Source organism: Rousettus aegyptiacus, unplaced genomic scaffold (assembly GCF_014176215.1).
Source record: "Rousettus aegyptiacus isolate mRouAeg1 unplaced genomic scaffold, mRouAeg1.p scaffold_m13_p_15, whole genome shotgun sequence".
In the NCBI taxonomy this organism is placed as follows: domain Eukaryota; kingdom Metazoa; phylum Chordata; class Mammalia; order Chiroptera; family Pteropodidae; genus Rousettus; species Rousettus aegyptiacus.
Window position 1 is genome coordinate 48,222,091 of NW_023416290.1, and position 16,185 is coordinate 48,238,275.

The 16,185-nt window shown below is 44.4% G+C and overlaps 1 protein-coding gene across 4 annotated transcripts in view; it reads left to right on the forward strand.

Moving 5' to 3' along the window:
• Positions 1 to 16,185, forward strand: part of DEPTOR (DEP domain containing MTOR interacting protein) — a 125,643-nt gene that overhangs the window by 77,487 nt on the left and 31,971 nt on the right. For all 4 annotated transcript variants that reach the window (XM_016156635.2, XM_016156628.2, XM_016156609.2 and 1 more), the window contains exons 5-8: positions 1,253 to 1,432; positions 3,205 to 3,339; positions 7,829 to 7,899; positions 9,460 to 9,564. In XM_016156635.2, the coding sequence (XP_016012121.1) occupies positions 1,253 to 1,432; positions 3,205 to 3,339; positions 7,829 to 7,899; positions 9,460 to 9,564 (491 nt within the window). The remainder of the gene's footprint in view (positions 1 to 1,252; positions 1,433 to 3,204; positions 3,340 to 7,828; positions 7,900 to 9,459; positions 9,565 to 16,185) is intronic.

Below are 16,185 nucleotides of genomic sequence, written 5' to 3' on the forward strand. Positions count from 1 at the left end.
TAAAGTAAACTATGGACTTTGGGTGATAACGATGTGTCAATGTGGGTTCATCAATTGTAGCAACTATACCATTCTTGGTAATTGGCAGTAGGGGAGGGTGGGGAGGGTGTGTGTCCGGGGGACAGAAAGTATATGAGAAAACTCTGTACTTTCTGCTCTGTAAATCTAAAACTTCTAAAAATAAAATCTATTAAAAAAAGACAATTCAATGAAGAAATGGACAAAATGATCTGGATAGGAGGTTCTCCAAAGCAAATATACAAGTGGACAATAAAGCCATACACGCATGCTCAACATCACTAACCATCGGGAAGTGCAAATCAAAACTGCAATAATATACTACTTCCCACCCATTAGGATAAGTATAATAAAAAAAAAAATGGTGACAAGTATTGACATGGATGTGGAAAACTGGAACCTCCTACACTGCTGTAAATGGGAAGGTAAAAAGGGGCATCCTCTTTGGAGAAGAGTCTGGCGGTTCCTCAAATCATGACATATATAGAGTTACCATGTAATCCTGACATTCTATTCCTAGCTATAAACCCAAGAGAAATAAAAATAAAAGATGTGTGCAGTCAGCACCATAGTCGATTTGAGAACATTTTCATCATCTCAAAAAGAAATCGCACATATCAGCTAACATGCTCCCAGCCCCCTAGACCCGTTCTAGTACCGGCAGACACCAACCCACTTTGTCTCCATAGATTTCCTTGTCCTGTATATTTCATATGAATGGAATCATATATGTTATGTAATCTCTGTATTACTTTTGCAATTCTCTGTGAGTTTATACTTATTTTTAAATAAAAAGTTAAGAAAATGGATGAATGTGTCGCTATGGGACAACACTGTGCCAGACATTGGGGACATACAACTGAATGAAACCACAATCACTGCCCCAAGGAGCCGAGAGTTTAGTAGGAAAAGCGGAAAAGTAAATGGACAATGAGGGTACAGTGTGATAAGGACTCTGATGGAAGAAAAATAGGAACTAAGACAACACCAGGAAGAGTGTCACTTTGATCGTGGGTGAGGTCAGGCAGAGTTCCCCCAGAGGAATTGATTAGCAGAATTCTAAAGTGCATGACATGTGGAAAGAATTTGGGACTGTGTGGAGGACAAGTTCGTGTGGCATCTGTAGAACTAGTCTCTTTCTTAAGACTTTTGCTCCTGTTGCCCGAAGTCTTCTGGCTGCAGTGCTTGGTGGCCAGGACGCTGGACAGTCCTCATTGTAGTGTCTTCTTTCCAGTGTCCAACAAGCACCCATTCGTGGACAGCAATCTTCTCTACCAGTTCAGAATGAACTTCCGGCGGAGGCGAAGATTGATGGAGCTGCTCAATGAAAAGTCCCCCTCCCAGGAAACCGACAGTCCCTTCTGCCTGCGGAAGCAGACCCACGACAATCGGAAATCCACCAGTTTTATGTCAGGTATGACAGTCCCATTGTTTATTTGATCACATGTTTTTTGTCTTTTGAGAAGCAGTAGAGTAATAACTTCCTTTTGTGAAATTCTGTTTTCCAGCAAATTTTTATGTATTCATAACCAATAAATATGCAAAATAATTTTTAAAACACGACTACATTGTTCCCTGGGCAGTCAACTTAAATGTCATGAAGTCTGTTTTATAAAATTAGGTATTTGAATTATAGAAGACCTCTCAAAGCTCTCGCTCATACATCATTTACTTTTCATTTACAAACAATTCTCACGTATCATTAATTATTTAGTTTTCTAAGTCACAGCGTTGAAAAGCTATGTAGTTTAAGGATGAATAAGACTTCTGAGGGCATGTGCAACTAAAAAGCAGCCGACTGTCAATCCATCGTGAAAGGGTGACACAGAACAAATAACGATGAAAAGCAGACGGAGCCTCAGAAAGCACAACCTGGGACATTACGTGTCAAGGTCAAACAGTCTCATATTTACAATCAACCCCGACAGAATTGATGGTGTTTGTGTCTGCAAAGATTAACTTGATGTGTTGTTCTTGATGTGTTTGTGTCTGCAAAGATTAACTTGATGTGTGTAAGAGGCCGAGGGGCTTAAAGTGGTATCTTCAGCTCCTCTGAACACTTGGCATTGACTCAAGGAACTGGTTGGCCTAAGCTCTGGGTTATGTACAGGCAGTGACAATGAGAACACTTGCACCTATATTGAGAACTTCTGTGCCTCTGGCACTGAGCCAAGCTTGGTTGCATAAGCTTTCTTATTTAATTCTCAGAATAACTCTAGGAGGAAAGACTTTTCTCATAGGTGAAGAAACTGAGGCATGGAGCAATTGAGTGGCTTATCCAAGGCTGTACAGCCAGAAAGTGGTGGACAGAGCTGGATCTCACACCAGTTCTGTCTTTGGCGCTTGATACGCTGTCCGCTCCCAAGCCCCACATACCAGGTTCCTTAGGCACAGATGGGATGGAGGGGAGAGGAAACCAAGGGCTGCTCTGGGAAAGGAAACACTCGCCAAGGTCAGGAGCCTAAGCCTGTGCCTAGACACGAGCCACTCGTGTGCCCGTGAGGTTGTGGTCTTCCGCAGGGCGATGCTCACATCCTGCACAATCCTGAGGTTTGCCCGTTTCTTACATGGGCCCAGCAGACCTGCGTAAGTGACAGAGGTGGGGAAGAGGCTGTGGTAACAGTAGTTGTCCCCATCAAGCCAGCATGTATTTTGTGCTTCCCATGTGCCGTGGCGGAGAGAAGTGGGTCAGCTGACTGAAGCTGCGGCTTCACGTACACTCTCAAAGCCTAAATATGTGCCCTGTATTATAATCTCTTCCGTGGCTCTGGATGATTCATGTTTCATAATAAATCAGGGGGCATTTATGAGTACTGTTGATTTGCGAAGCGTATCGCCAGCACTTAAGTTACTTCTTTCCAGGGACTGCTCAACATAGGGCCAGTAGTTCTTGAAATAACGTTTTATATAGCCGAGTCCTTTCATGCGCACTCATAATCTACTCCTTGCACCAATCCGGTGAGATCGCATTATTCCCACTTCAGAGTTAGGGAAATCGAGGCTCAGAGAATTGAAGGGAACGGCTTCAGTTGGTGCCGTTGGTAAGTGGCAGAGTTGCTATTTCATCTGTGCTTTTTTTGACCCCAAGGCCAGAGGGCTTTTTCTGGCACAGGCGAAAGAAAGCCCGTGTGCTCTAGGGATCCGGGACCACCCCCGTCGGTGACCGTGTGTTTTCCGCCCACACAGTCAGCCCCAGCAAGGAGATCAAGATCGTGTCCGCGGTGAGAAGGAGCAGCATGAGCAGCTGTGGCAGCAGTGGCTACTTCAGCAGCAGCCCCACCCTCAGCAGCAGCCCCCCTGTGCTCTGCAACCCCAAGTCCGGTGAGTGGCCCTTCTCGGGCAAAGGGAGAACGGGGATCTTCTTACAGCGGGCCCTTGGGGTCAGCGCCTGTTACGTCGGGGGAAGCACGTAGGTTTGGGCGGAGGGAGAATCGGGCTGCAGTGCAATCTCAATGAAGTCCGTAGCTGACCCCCAGGGAGCTCTGGCATTGGGATGGCCCTTTCGTGTTGTTCCTACTTGGGGTGAGACAGCCAGGTCTTTATACCCTCATGTTGAATAGTCATTAAATGTTGGCTGCCCCTGGGTGGAGGGCGTGACCTTGGGCAGGGCAGCTGTCTTCAGAAAGATTGTTCCAAAGACAATTGAGGGCTGCCTTAGCACTCCGAGGGCTGTCTGCCTTTAGCGGTCCCACCGGCTGGAAAAGCCCCTTAACCAGTCCTGAAGGAGAGTTTGAGCAGCCCGTTCATGTTCCCTGCTGCGGCGGAAGCAGCAATTCCTCAGGCCACAAATGATGCAAAAATCCGTTGGGTCCCAGCTCCCCTGAGGAAGAAGCCCAGTGGTCCCCGGAATTGACTCTTGGTGCCTTGTGCTTTCAAAACCTACTCATGAACATCCACAGCCTTTACATTCCAGGAAAAAAAAAAAAATTAGGCACAAAGATTGTCGATGAACTTGTATTAGAAACAATTCTTCATTGACCTGAGCAGTTCTCCATCCCCACGGGAACCAGGAGCCCATTGATACTACCACTTTGTCACTGTCTCTCACCCGCCTCCTTGCCAGGATCGGATTATGTGGCCCATCATGATAATCATTGCCTTGAAAATATCCTCAACTCCATTTGTTTAGCTCCCTGCCTGCTGTCAGCTTAGTATACCGACCTCAGGGAAGGGACCACTCTTCTTGTTCATGCTGTTTTCTCAACACCAGATGTTGGGGATACAAAGATGAGAGGTCATGACCCCTTCTCTCAGTGAACACACCATCTCTAGAGGAAAAAAGAGGCGTTAGAGAGAATGAGGTCAAACAGGTGTTGTTCAAGGGCTTTAAGAGAAAACTCTGTCATTTAAAGCTATTAACTGGGTTTTTTAGTGGGTATTTCAGTTAATCTATTTTAGCTGCCTCTGGAGGATTAGCTCTGAGAAAAAAGTTGTCACTTTTAAGTGAATGAAGAAATTTGCTTCCACACTGACTCCGGCTGGAAAATCATTGTGTGTCCATATACTACCGCGTTTTTCAATTAATGGAGCATTTCTGATAAGTTAGATTGAGAAAGGAGAACTGTATTCTCAGAAACAGAATGTTTGATGTCCTGATAGAAATCTGACAGATATCCTCAAAGTTAGAAGCAAAAAAGTTCCTTTCAGAAAAGGGTCAGTTGTGCTAAAGCCATTTTACATGTTTTTGTTGTTGTCGTTGTTGTTATTTTGTTTGTTTATTGCATGCAGTAGTAGAATGTAAACAAAGTGTTAATTACTTAAATGAACTATACACCCATCTTCCCTGAGATAGTTTTTCATTGTTTCCTCTTTCTCCTTACCCATTGGCTTAAAGGGAAAAGTTTACTGATGTACAGACAGAAAAGAAAGGTCAGGTTGCCTTTTTTGGGTCTCTGAGGACCAGAGCTGTTAGGACTTCATTGTGGTCCATAAGTCCTTCCTCCTACCCATATTCTGACGAGCTTCTCCCTCACTCTTAAGAGGGATCTAAGGATGCAGTGAGCTCATCTGTGATTTTTTTTTTCCCCTTAAGTAGATAAGCAGGCCTTCACAGTAAGGCTTTGAAAATGAATCATTACACTATATACATCGGGATATATATTTTTAGTACTATATATAAATGCCCTGCGCCAAGCAAACAAAAAAAAGTGCTACAGATATTACCATAATTGATATCATTGTGATGAGTAAATAAATTTCCAAGGATACAAAAAGAGAAAGCTAAAAGATAATTTCCTCGAGGTTTCTTGAACATATTTCAACATAAGAAAGAGAGAAAGTGTATCAAAACAAATGGTCAGTATTGTTGCCAAATAATTACAGTGCAGTGTGATTCAAAACCACAGTGAGATGTCACCTCATACCTGTTGGGATGGCTATTATCAAAAAGACAAGGAACGGCAGTCGTTGGTGAGGGTGTGGAGAAAAGGGAACCCTCGTGCTCTGTTGTTGGGATTGGATATTGGTGCAACCACTATGGAAAGTGATACGAAGGTTCCTTAAAAAATTAAAAATAAAACTACCATACGATTCAGCAACTCTACTTCTGGGTATTTATCCGAAGGAAATCAAAACACTAACGCAAAAAGTTAGCTGCACCCCATGGTCATTGCAGCATTATTTATAGTAGCCAAGACGTGAAAGCAACCCAAGTGTCGATCAATGGAAAGATGGATAGAGAGAACGTATGTGTGTGTGTGGTGGGGGGGAGGGGGGGCGGGGAGGGATGTATAATGGAATATTATTCAGCCATAAAAAGAAGGAAATCCTGCCATTTGTGAAAACACAGGTAGACTTTGAGGGCATTATGCCAAGTGAATTAAGTCAGAGAAAGACCAATACTATGTTGTCTCACTTATATGTGGCATCTAAACAAACAAATTCATATATACGGAAACCAGATTGGTGGTTATCACAGGCTGGGTGCAGGGGGCCAGTTGGGCAAATGGATGAAGGTGTTCAAAAGGTACATACTTCCAGTTATAAAATAAGTCCCGGGAGTGTCATGTATAGCATGGTGTCTAGAGTTGATAAGACGACATTGTATATTTGAAAGTTGCTGAGAGAGTAAATCTTAAAAGCTCCCATAGTGAGAAAATAAAATTTATATCCATGTGTGGTGATGGATGTTAACTAGACTTGTTGTGGTGACCATTTTGCAATATATACATATATTGAATCATTGTTGTTATATGGCCATTCTATCTCAATTTAAAAAGAAAGAGCATTACAATAAACGGTTAGTATTATAATATAGGATGTGATATAGGAATCACATTGTACTGTAATATTTGGCTACAAATATTACAGTACAATGTGATTCCTATATCTACATCTTGAACCCCAGAAGGCATTGTGGGGAGTGAGAATGGGCTTGTCTGACAGAGAATTAAGCATCTCAGTGGTCAGTGGTGAACCCTTCCCTTCGGTCCTGTTCTGTTGCCGAGAGGCTCTGTTCTTGATATTTGAGCTACTCCCTCTTGCTTGGGAACATAACTTTATTTTCTCCTTGATGAGCTTTCTGAATGAAAAAGTAATTATCCCTGTTATCCAGCCAGAAGTGCTTCATTGCCTTTAAAGGGCAAGGTGTTTCTTGGGCAGGAAGGACGTACGTGTGGCCGGCAGGCAGAGCCCGGCCACCTGGCGGGTCATCCAGGCCTCGCCTCACACTGTCTGTTCTTTTTCTGCTGCATGCCTAGTTTACAATTGGCACGTGACCTTCAGATGCCACCAGCAAAGGGAATTGGAGGCTGGCACTTTACCGGATTAGACCCCTGGCCCTGGCCCCTCCATTTCTTTGTGACATTCGAGCTCATGATGTCTGTATAACTTGGTTAGGAGGGTCCCTGTCCCCTAACCCACTGGCTGCTCTGGGCAGCTGAGGCTGTCTTTTTCCCAGCTCTTAGTGAGCACAGGATGCTTGGAGAAGTTCATTATTGGTGGGGTTTTAGGTAATCGACGAGTCAGGAATTGGCTGCTGTCTTTGCCATCTGGGTGGGCGACAGCGGAGAGCTGATGAGAACAGGTGTCCCAAGAGGTCAACACTCCGCCCCCTTCCAGAGCTTCCGAGCCCTTTCTTCTGCTCCAGAGGCAGCAGAACAAGGGCGAGGCCACAAAGACCTGGACACAGCTGCTTAACCTCTCCGAACTTCTGTTTTCTCACTAACAAAATAAGGACAACGATGAACCTAAGTCATCAGTTCTGGTGATGACTGAGCGAGATAGTATATTTAAAGCACGTAGCATAGTGCCCAGCACACGCTGAGCTGGCAGACGAGTTTACTGGTGTCATGACTCAGGGCAAAAGGCGGCATGCACGTGCGGCCCAGGGCGTTAAGAAGGAAACAAGCTTCGGTGTATGGGACACACATAGTATGTCGGGGCAGGGGGTTGCATGGCGTCCACTCTTGAACATGGCTAGAGTCAGGTTTTCTTCTAACTTTGACGTGTTGAATGCATATCAGAATTTAAAAGAAAGTAGTGCAAAAACCAGAAAATGTGGCCTTTTTCCTTACAGAAAAAATCGGAACCCACTCTTTGGTGCCGCTCACCCCCACCCTCCCCTGCCATGTCCCTTCCCTCTACCCTGCTCCATTTCTCCATCTCTATAGCCCTGTAGGTTAGGTTCAGGCTTATTCACATTTGCTGATATTTTCTGTCTCCGTCCAGCTGGAGTATAAACTGCGAGGCCGGGGTCTTTCTCACTTATGCCTAGTGATGGCCACTTGTGAGGCTTTCAGTAAAACATCCGCTGAATGAATGAGCTGGGGCTCAGCAGGGTTTGCACCTTGACCCTGTGTCTGTCTTCCAGTGCTGAAGAGGCCTGTCACCTCCGAGGAACTCCTGACTCCGGGGGCTCCATATGCGAGGAAGACGTTCACGGTAAGCTCGTGGCTTGCGTTTTCCCCTGCGCTGCTCGTTATTTCTGGGCCACGTCAACCTGTCCGCGTGTCATTGGGTCGCCTGACACATCAGAATCGAAAAAGTCTTAATTTTCCTTTTGTGTTTGGCATAATTATATTAGCGGGCTTACTTGACCCTTAGGACTTGACGTGATGTATTATTAATTTTAAATTCCTTTTGTCTTTTAAAAGAGATTTCCGTGATGTACTTATTAAATGCAATTACAGGTTTCAGGGCAAATGATAGCATCGATCCTGCCAACAATCTACTGTGTTACAGTTAATTCTAAAAATCGTTTAAGGCATTAGGGGAGTTTTTAGGTAAATAAAGAAAATTGTAGGACCAGTTGCTCCACCATAAGGAATGGTGCTTTTGACCACGTTAGCGTGCCTCGTGTCGGAGAAGCACCTGCTTCGTTCCCGTGAGGACCGGCCCCTCACGGAGCTCCTTCAGCTCTCCTCTCCTGCTGGTTTTCTTCAGACAGCATCCAAGTGCGCTCTCGCTCTCCTTCCCCTGGCTTCTTTCTTCTGTCTCTTGATGTCTACATCGACCTCCTCTCTAAAACAGCTCTCCTCTTTCCTTCAATCTTCTAACTCTTGTTTCATTACCTCAAGAGGGGAAAAAAAAAAAACTTTTCACACTCATTCACGCTGCAAACATTTGTCAAGGACTGCTTCACACTCTGCGCACTGAGGGATTAAAACGCGATGGTCATGGCCAGTCGATTTGAAAAAAGCACTGCTAACATGTCTGCATCGGGTGAAATTGAGTGGAACGAACTAACAACAGCCAACCCTAAAGCCAACGCAGTGCCTAAAACTTTTTGAGAATGTTCATGGACATATCATGGTTTCCCTGCTTTTCTTCCATCTCCAGCATTCAAGAGACCGTCGATTTTATCTTTAATGTATTTCTTTTTGGTTTTAAGTTTTACTGCCAGCGTTGCTCAGGATTGATTATGGATGTGTTTCGCCCTTATTTCAGTTGGGAAAGACGCATGTGGGAACCCAACTGCCCCTTCCAGTAATGATTCTGTAGGAAAAGACAACTTTTGGACCCGTGTCTACTTGTAAACTGTGAACTTTATGTACTTTTTTACTTTCCTTTGTGGGTCGAGAAAATTGTGTTTCGAGAAAGCCAACGTTTAGGGGAAAAGAGCAGACTTGGAAAAGAAATTGGGTCTGGAGAGAAGATTCCACCATGTGTTTGAGACCTAAACTTTCCATTTGAGTCTGCTCTTAAATCACACAGCGGCCTAAGAAAGAGGCAGTCTGCCAATTATTTCTCGAATAATGCCCTCACAGAAAAAGCTTCTTTCCGCCCAACAGGTGTCTCTTGACCGCATTTTCTGCATAGACGCGCCTGTGTTTATGATTGAAGCAAGGTGTTCCGTTCCCCTGAGACAGGGTCGGGACGAAGCGGAGAAGAGAGGTGTAGCGTGGCACATGCTTAATCCCGGGCCGGCTTCCCCTCTCTCGGAAGGACAGGCAAATTGCCAGGGCCCGTCTGCTGATTGCTAATTGTGGTTTTCCTCTCCAGATTGTTGGCGACGCCGTTGGCTGGGGCTTTGTGGTGCGAGGAAGTAAGCCATGCCACATCCAGGCCGTGGACCCCAGCGGCCCTGCAGCCGCGGCAGGGATGAAGGTACGTCCCACGGAGAGGTGTCTGAACACCTCTCGCTTCATTCTGTCGTTGGTGCTGTATGCACTTTCTCTCCCTAAGTGTTTGGTCTCACTTTTGTCAAGTTGCCTTTTCCCTTTCTGAATGGGGTCGAAGCGAAGCCAGGCGTGTGTGATGCGGCAACTAGAGGGAACGTTTTCCTGTCCCTCGACTGCGCCTCCGCGGCCACCGAGCAAACCTCCCTTGGTTTTTTGCCTTTCTCCCCTTAACCAATACTGAGCTTGAAAATAAAAAAAAATGTAGTTTCTTTTTACTTAAATCTGAAAATAATAACTCTACTGTTTCTGCTCTATACGAAGTACATTTCTGCAGGGGTTTACAAAGCCATCTAGCCAAGAAAATGTGGATAATACAGACAAGCAGAAAATAAATTAATAGTTGCCTGTAGTCTTTCCTAACTCAGCGATGACCGCCGTTAACATAAAGCAGCTTTGTTGAAGTGTAATTTTCACACAGGAAAAGTATAGCACTGTTAACATTTTGGCTCGTATTCTTTCAGATTTCCCGTATGTGTGTATACATATATACGTACATACAGATGTATATGTACACACGCTGTCTTTATTTATACCAAAATATGATATAAAAGGACGGTGACAGTACTGGTTTTCTACTTCAAGACACCTGTATCTAGCACAGTTTTGTTCTGCCCTCTGTAAAACATTCCACAGAGGACATTTATCTCTTGATTATCTGGGACCAGGGAAGGATGCAGACGGCTTGAGGACCGTGGATTATTCTCTCATTCATTTCTTCACTACTTTCATCTTCTCCCATCAGTCCTTTCCCTAGAGCAGCAGCAAACCAGTGAAACAGCAGGCATGATTCGGGTCTCCATAGCTCTGATCTCCAGCACTTATGCCCTGGCATTGCTTTTCCTACTAGGAAAGAAAGGTGGGCAGCAGAGACTGGCTCAGGGGAGCAGAGAGCACCGATTACCACCAGTCTGGGCCATCAGCGCTGGGGTGATTGGGGGTTGACTCTGCCCTCGGCTTTAAACTCATTGTTCATGCAGGAGGCACAGACTTCCAGGTCCCGTGCTCTGAGCGAGTTACAGAGGGCTCGTTGGCTCAGGTGGTATGTGTTAGAGGCCCTTCCTGCCACCTCAGCTCTGCAGTGGGCACAGCACTAAAGAAACCCAGAGCAGGAAAGCTGGCTGGAGCATCAAGGGCGAGCATTTTTGTCTTTGCCGAGCCTGAATTTTTCATTTTCTAATAGAACTCTTGGCAGTGGCAAGAACTTTATATTTTATTTCCACAGTGAAGTACCCAGTATAAATTATTTTTGGCGTAGCGTTTCAGTCCTGAGCGTGCACTCACTAGCAAAGAGCTTTGACTTACAGCACTTTCTCTTTGGGAAAAGTGATGGGTTTATATTATAACTAACGACCTTGTTTTGCTTGGCCAGGTGTATTTAATTGATTTTAGTCCATCTTTCTTGATTAACATGCATAACTGTTCTAGGCATTGTCAATTAATTACTTAAGTTTTAATGTATTTGCCTTGATAGGCGGGTAACTTGATAGTTTTTTTTTTTTTTTCATAAGCTAATACTGCATATAGTTTTTAGTCTTAGCTTCTCAGGGGATGTCCAATGGTTTTCATATGTTGTAGGGCAGTATAGAATGCACTAGAGCAGCATTTTCCAAAATCGTGTTATATATTTCTCTGGTGTCCCTGGGGTTCTGTGATCAAAATAATTTTAAGCTGCTGTCTGCTTGATTCCTCCCTTGGAAATTCACAAAGCATATTAGCATATTATACATTCTGTTACATCCAGCAGCAGAAAAAAAGCCTGTTTAAATTGCCTATCGCAACATTTTATCAGAAACGCTCCAGTGGAGTCTTGAGATTGTTAAGAAATGGCGCTAAAACTTCTAAGAAGCTGCTTTTGGTCAAACTCTGTATTGAAATGAATATATAGAGAGGGATATAAAACACTGGATACATAAGTTACCGTTTTATCATGTGTCTTGGTTACAGAATAACTTCACTTCCATAAAAAGCCATTTGGATCATCAGATCCTAGAGGCTTGTTCGCACCAACCTGTCACTGCCGCTCTCGTGTGGGAAACTGGGGTGGTGTGTCTGGGTGTGCGTCGCTGCGGGGGAGGGGTGATGGCCCCACCAGGGCCCTGGGGGAAGGCTCTGCTGGCCTGGGCAATGACTGACCTGCTTGGCCTGGGGAAAAATTGTCCAGAATTCTGGCCAGAAGCTTCCTGTTAGCGCTTCTGCCTGACGAGAGCTGGCCCAGGTCAGTTGAAAGCGCCACACTTGACCTCCACACTTGACCTCCAGCGTCCCTCTCTGCTCAACGCCTGACTCAGCCCTGCGGTGGTGGCCCTGGCTTTCTCCCGCTTTCCAGTGTGGACGCAGCCGTGCCGGTGGGCCTTTGGGACATTTCCATCCAGCGGGACTTTTGCGCTTTTACTGTGGCTGCTTAATTTCACTGCGTTTCCTGCCGCAAACAGATGCTCTCATAACCAGGTTTCTCACGTGTGACATCTCTCTCTCTCTCTTTTTTATTCCACCTTTTTTATGGCGATTGGAACATTTTAAGAAGTGGGCCACAGGCATGTGGACAGGACAGGCCCCAGGTTGAAACAGACCAAGTGCTGTTTTCTCCCTGTTAACACTTCTAGACCTTTCAAGACCCAAAAGAGAGCCCTTTGCCTGGTTTCAATGGAACCCTGAGTCCATGATGGGGGGAACCCCTCAAATATGTATTAAAATTTACATCTCTAGAAAGTGTGGGAAAACTCCAGAGAAAATGTGTCCTTAGGGAAAGTGATAATGTCCATCCCAATTCTTTTCTGGATCAGAATAAAGAAATCTGTGACCTTTGTGCCTAGGCCACCCACCCCCAGGGTCCCCAAGCTCTTCACGCCAGCAGCCTTGACATCGCTGACCTAGCTGGGGGAGGGGCTGGACATGCTGAGATGCAGGCCAGGGAGCATAACTACGTAGGGCAGGGGGAGTTCCAACCCGACTTCAGCCGTAAATGGAATTGAGTTGTAGGCGTTTGGGTCAAATATTAGACTTTTACACCAGCTCCAGCTTGTTGATAATTTTGCCTTTATTTCCCTCTGTTTTTCCTTTTCCCTTCTGATTACTTTCTCTTCGTGCGGTCGTACCACATTGGTTCCCAGAGACCCAAAAAGGAAGGTGATATTAGAAGAGGCCCCAAACTATAACCTTAGTTTTAGTTTTATCTGAATGAAGACCCACATGCAAGGAAAATGATTAATTACAGCTTTTCTAGTAAGTTGCTGTATTGTTTCATGCTACTCTCCTCCCCTCCCATGCCTAGAAAACAACGGCTGTGGTGTCATTGACATTCTCACTTGGTCCATTCTTATTTTGAAGGGTTTTTTTTTTTGGCTTAAAAAATGAAGTCTGTACACCTCTGGCTTAGGGGACCTTTCACTGGCATTAAAACTCTAGAATGGGGCATGAAATATGGGAATTGTTGAAAGTGTAGTCTACCCATGCAATGCATTTTCATCTAGGTTCATCTAGGTTCATCTCGGTTGTTTCCTACATTTTTCCTCTGGCAACGCCTCGCCCATCCTTTAGGAATTCCATACCGGTCGCTTCTGGTTCATTTCAGGGCAAAGGGGAGAGGAGGAAGGAGAGAGGCTGCTATAGTTTAGTGAGCATCTTCTGCATGCCCAGCTCTGCACCATGCCAGACCCCTGTAGTACACTAGTTCATTTAACCTCAGCATCCGAACACTAAAATCCTGGAGAAGAAATCTGTTCCAGGAAGAGTAATTCCACCTCTTACCTCTTTTCTTCTTATTTGAAAAGGAATAAAGTTCCTTCCCAAGATATTCCACAGACTACAAGTTAATGAGTGTCACCTACCTAAACATGGCTTCGTGTCACCACCTTTAATGACATCTTCTTTAAAAAAAAAAAAAAATCACATCAAGTCTAAACGCATTTTCCATACCACATTACCTATCATAACTTTATTTTACATGATATTCTAGTAGCTATTCTCCAGCCTAGTCAGGGCAGAAGTTTTTTAGTTCATAAAATCATAATTGTGCCAAGTCTATCCCATCAAAAAAATCTAATGAAGTGGTTCTGACACTTAAAATCTCCTAATGGCTTCCTATTACAATGAGAATGAGTTCCAGACTCTTTCTATGGCCTACAGAGTTCATGATCTGGATCCTGCTGATCATAACATTGTTTGTTACCCTGTTTTGTTTACAGCCTCATTGGCCTTGCCTCTGTCCCTTACAAATGCCAAGTTTGTTCCTGCCTAAGACTGGATGACTGGTTCCATTCAGATTAATGTCAATTTTTCAGAGACGCCTTCCTTAAATACCCTTTGATAGCCTCCCTGTTTTCCTCCAGGGACTCTTTATTATATTAACCTATCTTATTTTTTTCAAAGCATAATATTTATCAGAATCTGATAATAGTACTTAGAGGTCGAGTAATTGTCCCCAGCAGCTCCATCAATGCAGGGACCTTATCTGTGTTGACTACTGTATTCCCAGAATTTAGCACCATCCCTGGCACTTAGTAAGCCCTGGAAGCAAGTCTGTTGAATGATCCAGTGAATCGGTTCGATGCTTCTGCAGAAAGGCTGAGGGATTCGCTCATTGAGTCCCTGCAACTTTTCCCTGCGTATTTCACACACATTATCATCTTTTACTGTTCTCACAGCTCTTACAGGTGGGTGGGTAGTGTTCTTTCTACTTACAAATGAGGAAACTGAGACCCAGTTCATGTCTTTCCGAAGCTCACCCAGCTTATAAATGTCAGACCTAGATTCAAACCTGGTCTCTGTTCCAAAGCCCTAATAATGCTTCTTATTGCATTATTTCAAAAAATACAAATCCATGAGGCAGAGCCCAATAGAGGATATATTCCAACAAAACCTTAAACCCTTTGTAAGCTTCTCATAGATGCATGACCTTTCTTGTCTCTTGTGGGGAGAATTTGTATTCAATTCAAAACAAGTTGTTAGGACGGTCACGTGGTCACCTGCGCTGGCTTGGAAAAGATCAAATAAATAATTTTTGTTCTTGGCACCAGCCTCTCACTTAGGTCAGGGCTAGATCTTGCAAGATCCTCCAAGTGAAAGATACAAAACATTCGTTTTTGTTACTTAAATCAAACACTTGTCAGAGCAAAACCAGCCTTCAGACTGTGAAGAAATCTGAGCCATATTTACAAATAAGGAACAAAAGATATCCTTGCTCTTCTCTGGAAAGTTTATTTTATTTTTTTTCTGGTGGGAGTAATTAAATCTTCTGAGAAACAGTATCCAAGTTTTCATGTCACCCTGTGCCAACTCTCGGAGGGATTTCAAAACTCCTGGCTTCTTTTCTTGTTTCCTGCCGTGACGGATTGATGGATGTGGACTTATGGGGCTTCCATTCTCTGTTTGTTGTTTTGCATATTTATAGAGAAATAGAACTGAGAGTAAAGACTTTGTGCTCATTGTATTCTCCCCTACCCCCTTTCAAAATGTCTATTTTTCATACAGAGGAAAGATGTCAAAATCTTGTTCTTTGGTCTTTCCTCCCCTTGGCAACAAAACTTTATATTTCATGGAATTTTCTTCCCAAACCAAGAGAGACCAGGTTGGGCAAGCCATCTGAACTACCTAATTAATTTAGCCAAGACAGCTTGGGCACCGAAGTAGCAAATTGGGAGGTGATGACCAACACAGATTTATAAAAATAAAAATAAATGCATTTTTAAAAATAGTTCCTCTCCAGCTGAATGCAGGAAATTCACGTGTGGGAGTAAAATGTGTTTTCTTTCGCTCTGCGCTTTGTCTCGCTCCAGTGGAGCTGTTTCTTTGTCAACAGAAAGCGGTAGGGTTAGGGTTTCTTTGCTCACCACTGGGCGTGACTAGGAGGGGAGAGACTGCCACTCTGCCAGCAGGTGAGGCCACTTCTCAGGGCCTTAGCTCAGATCCCTTTTCTGCTCCGTGCCCTTCTTTAGCAGGGGGTCATTCCTCAGGCGAGACTGCCAGCCCCCAAGAAGACAGGGCAGCTCTGCACAGTTCTTTGCTCGACCAGCATCTATCGGCCGCCTGCCCTGTGTCAGATGTTATGTTAGGTCTTCATGGGATTTGTAGTCTAGAGAGGGAAAGAGACGTTAATCGAATAATTCCACTCCTAAACAGAATTATAAACTGAGGTAAGAGCTATGAAGAAAAGGACCAGCGCTGCTAATTTCTGTAGGATGGTGAGGAGGCTGACAGGGAGCAGTGCTACTCCGAGGAAGGGATGCTTGAATTGGGATCTAAAGAATGAATAGAAAGAAATCAACTAAACCTAAGCGTATCTGTGCAGTGTACGTGTGTGTGTGTCTGTGTTATGCTCATGCACGTATATGTGCATGGCACATGGATGCAGTGTGTTCACATGCATAGGTTCCTACACACACCCACAGAGGGTTTCTTCCATATAGAAGAAATCAGAAGGGAAGAATGTTTAGATGGCAGTCTGAAGAGGATTTTGGAAGGAGGCGTAGCGACGAGTTAGAACAGGGGTTCTCAAACTATTTTTTATTATCTTCCCCCTAAAGAGCCTTTTAAGCCATTTTTTTCCTAA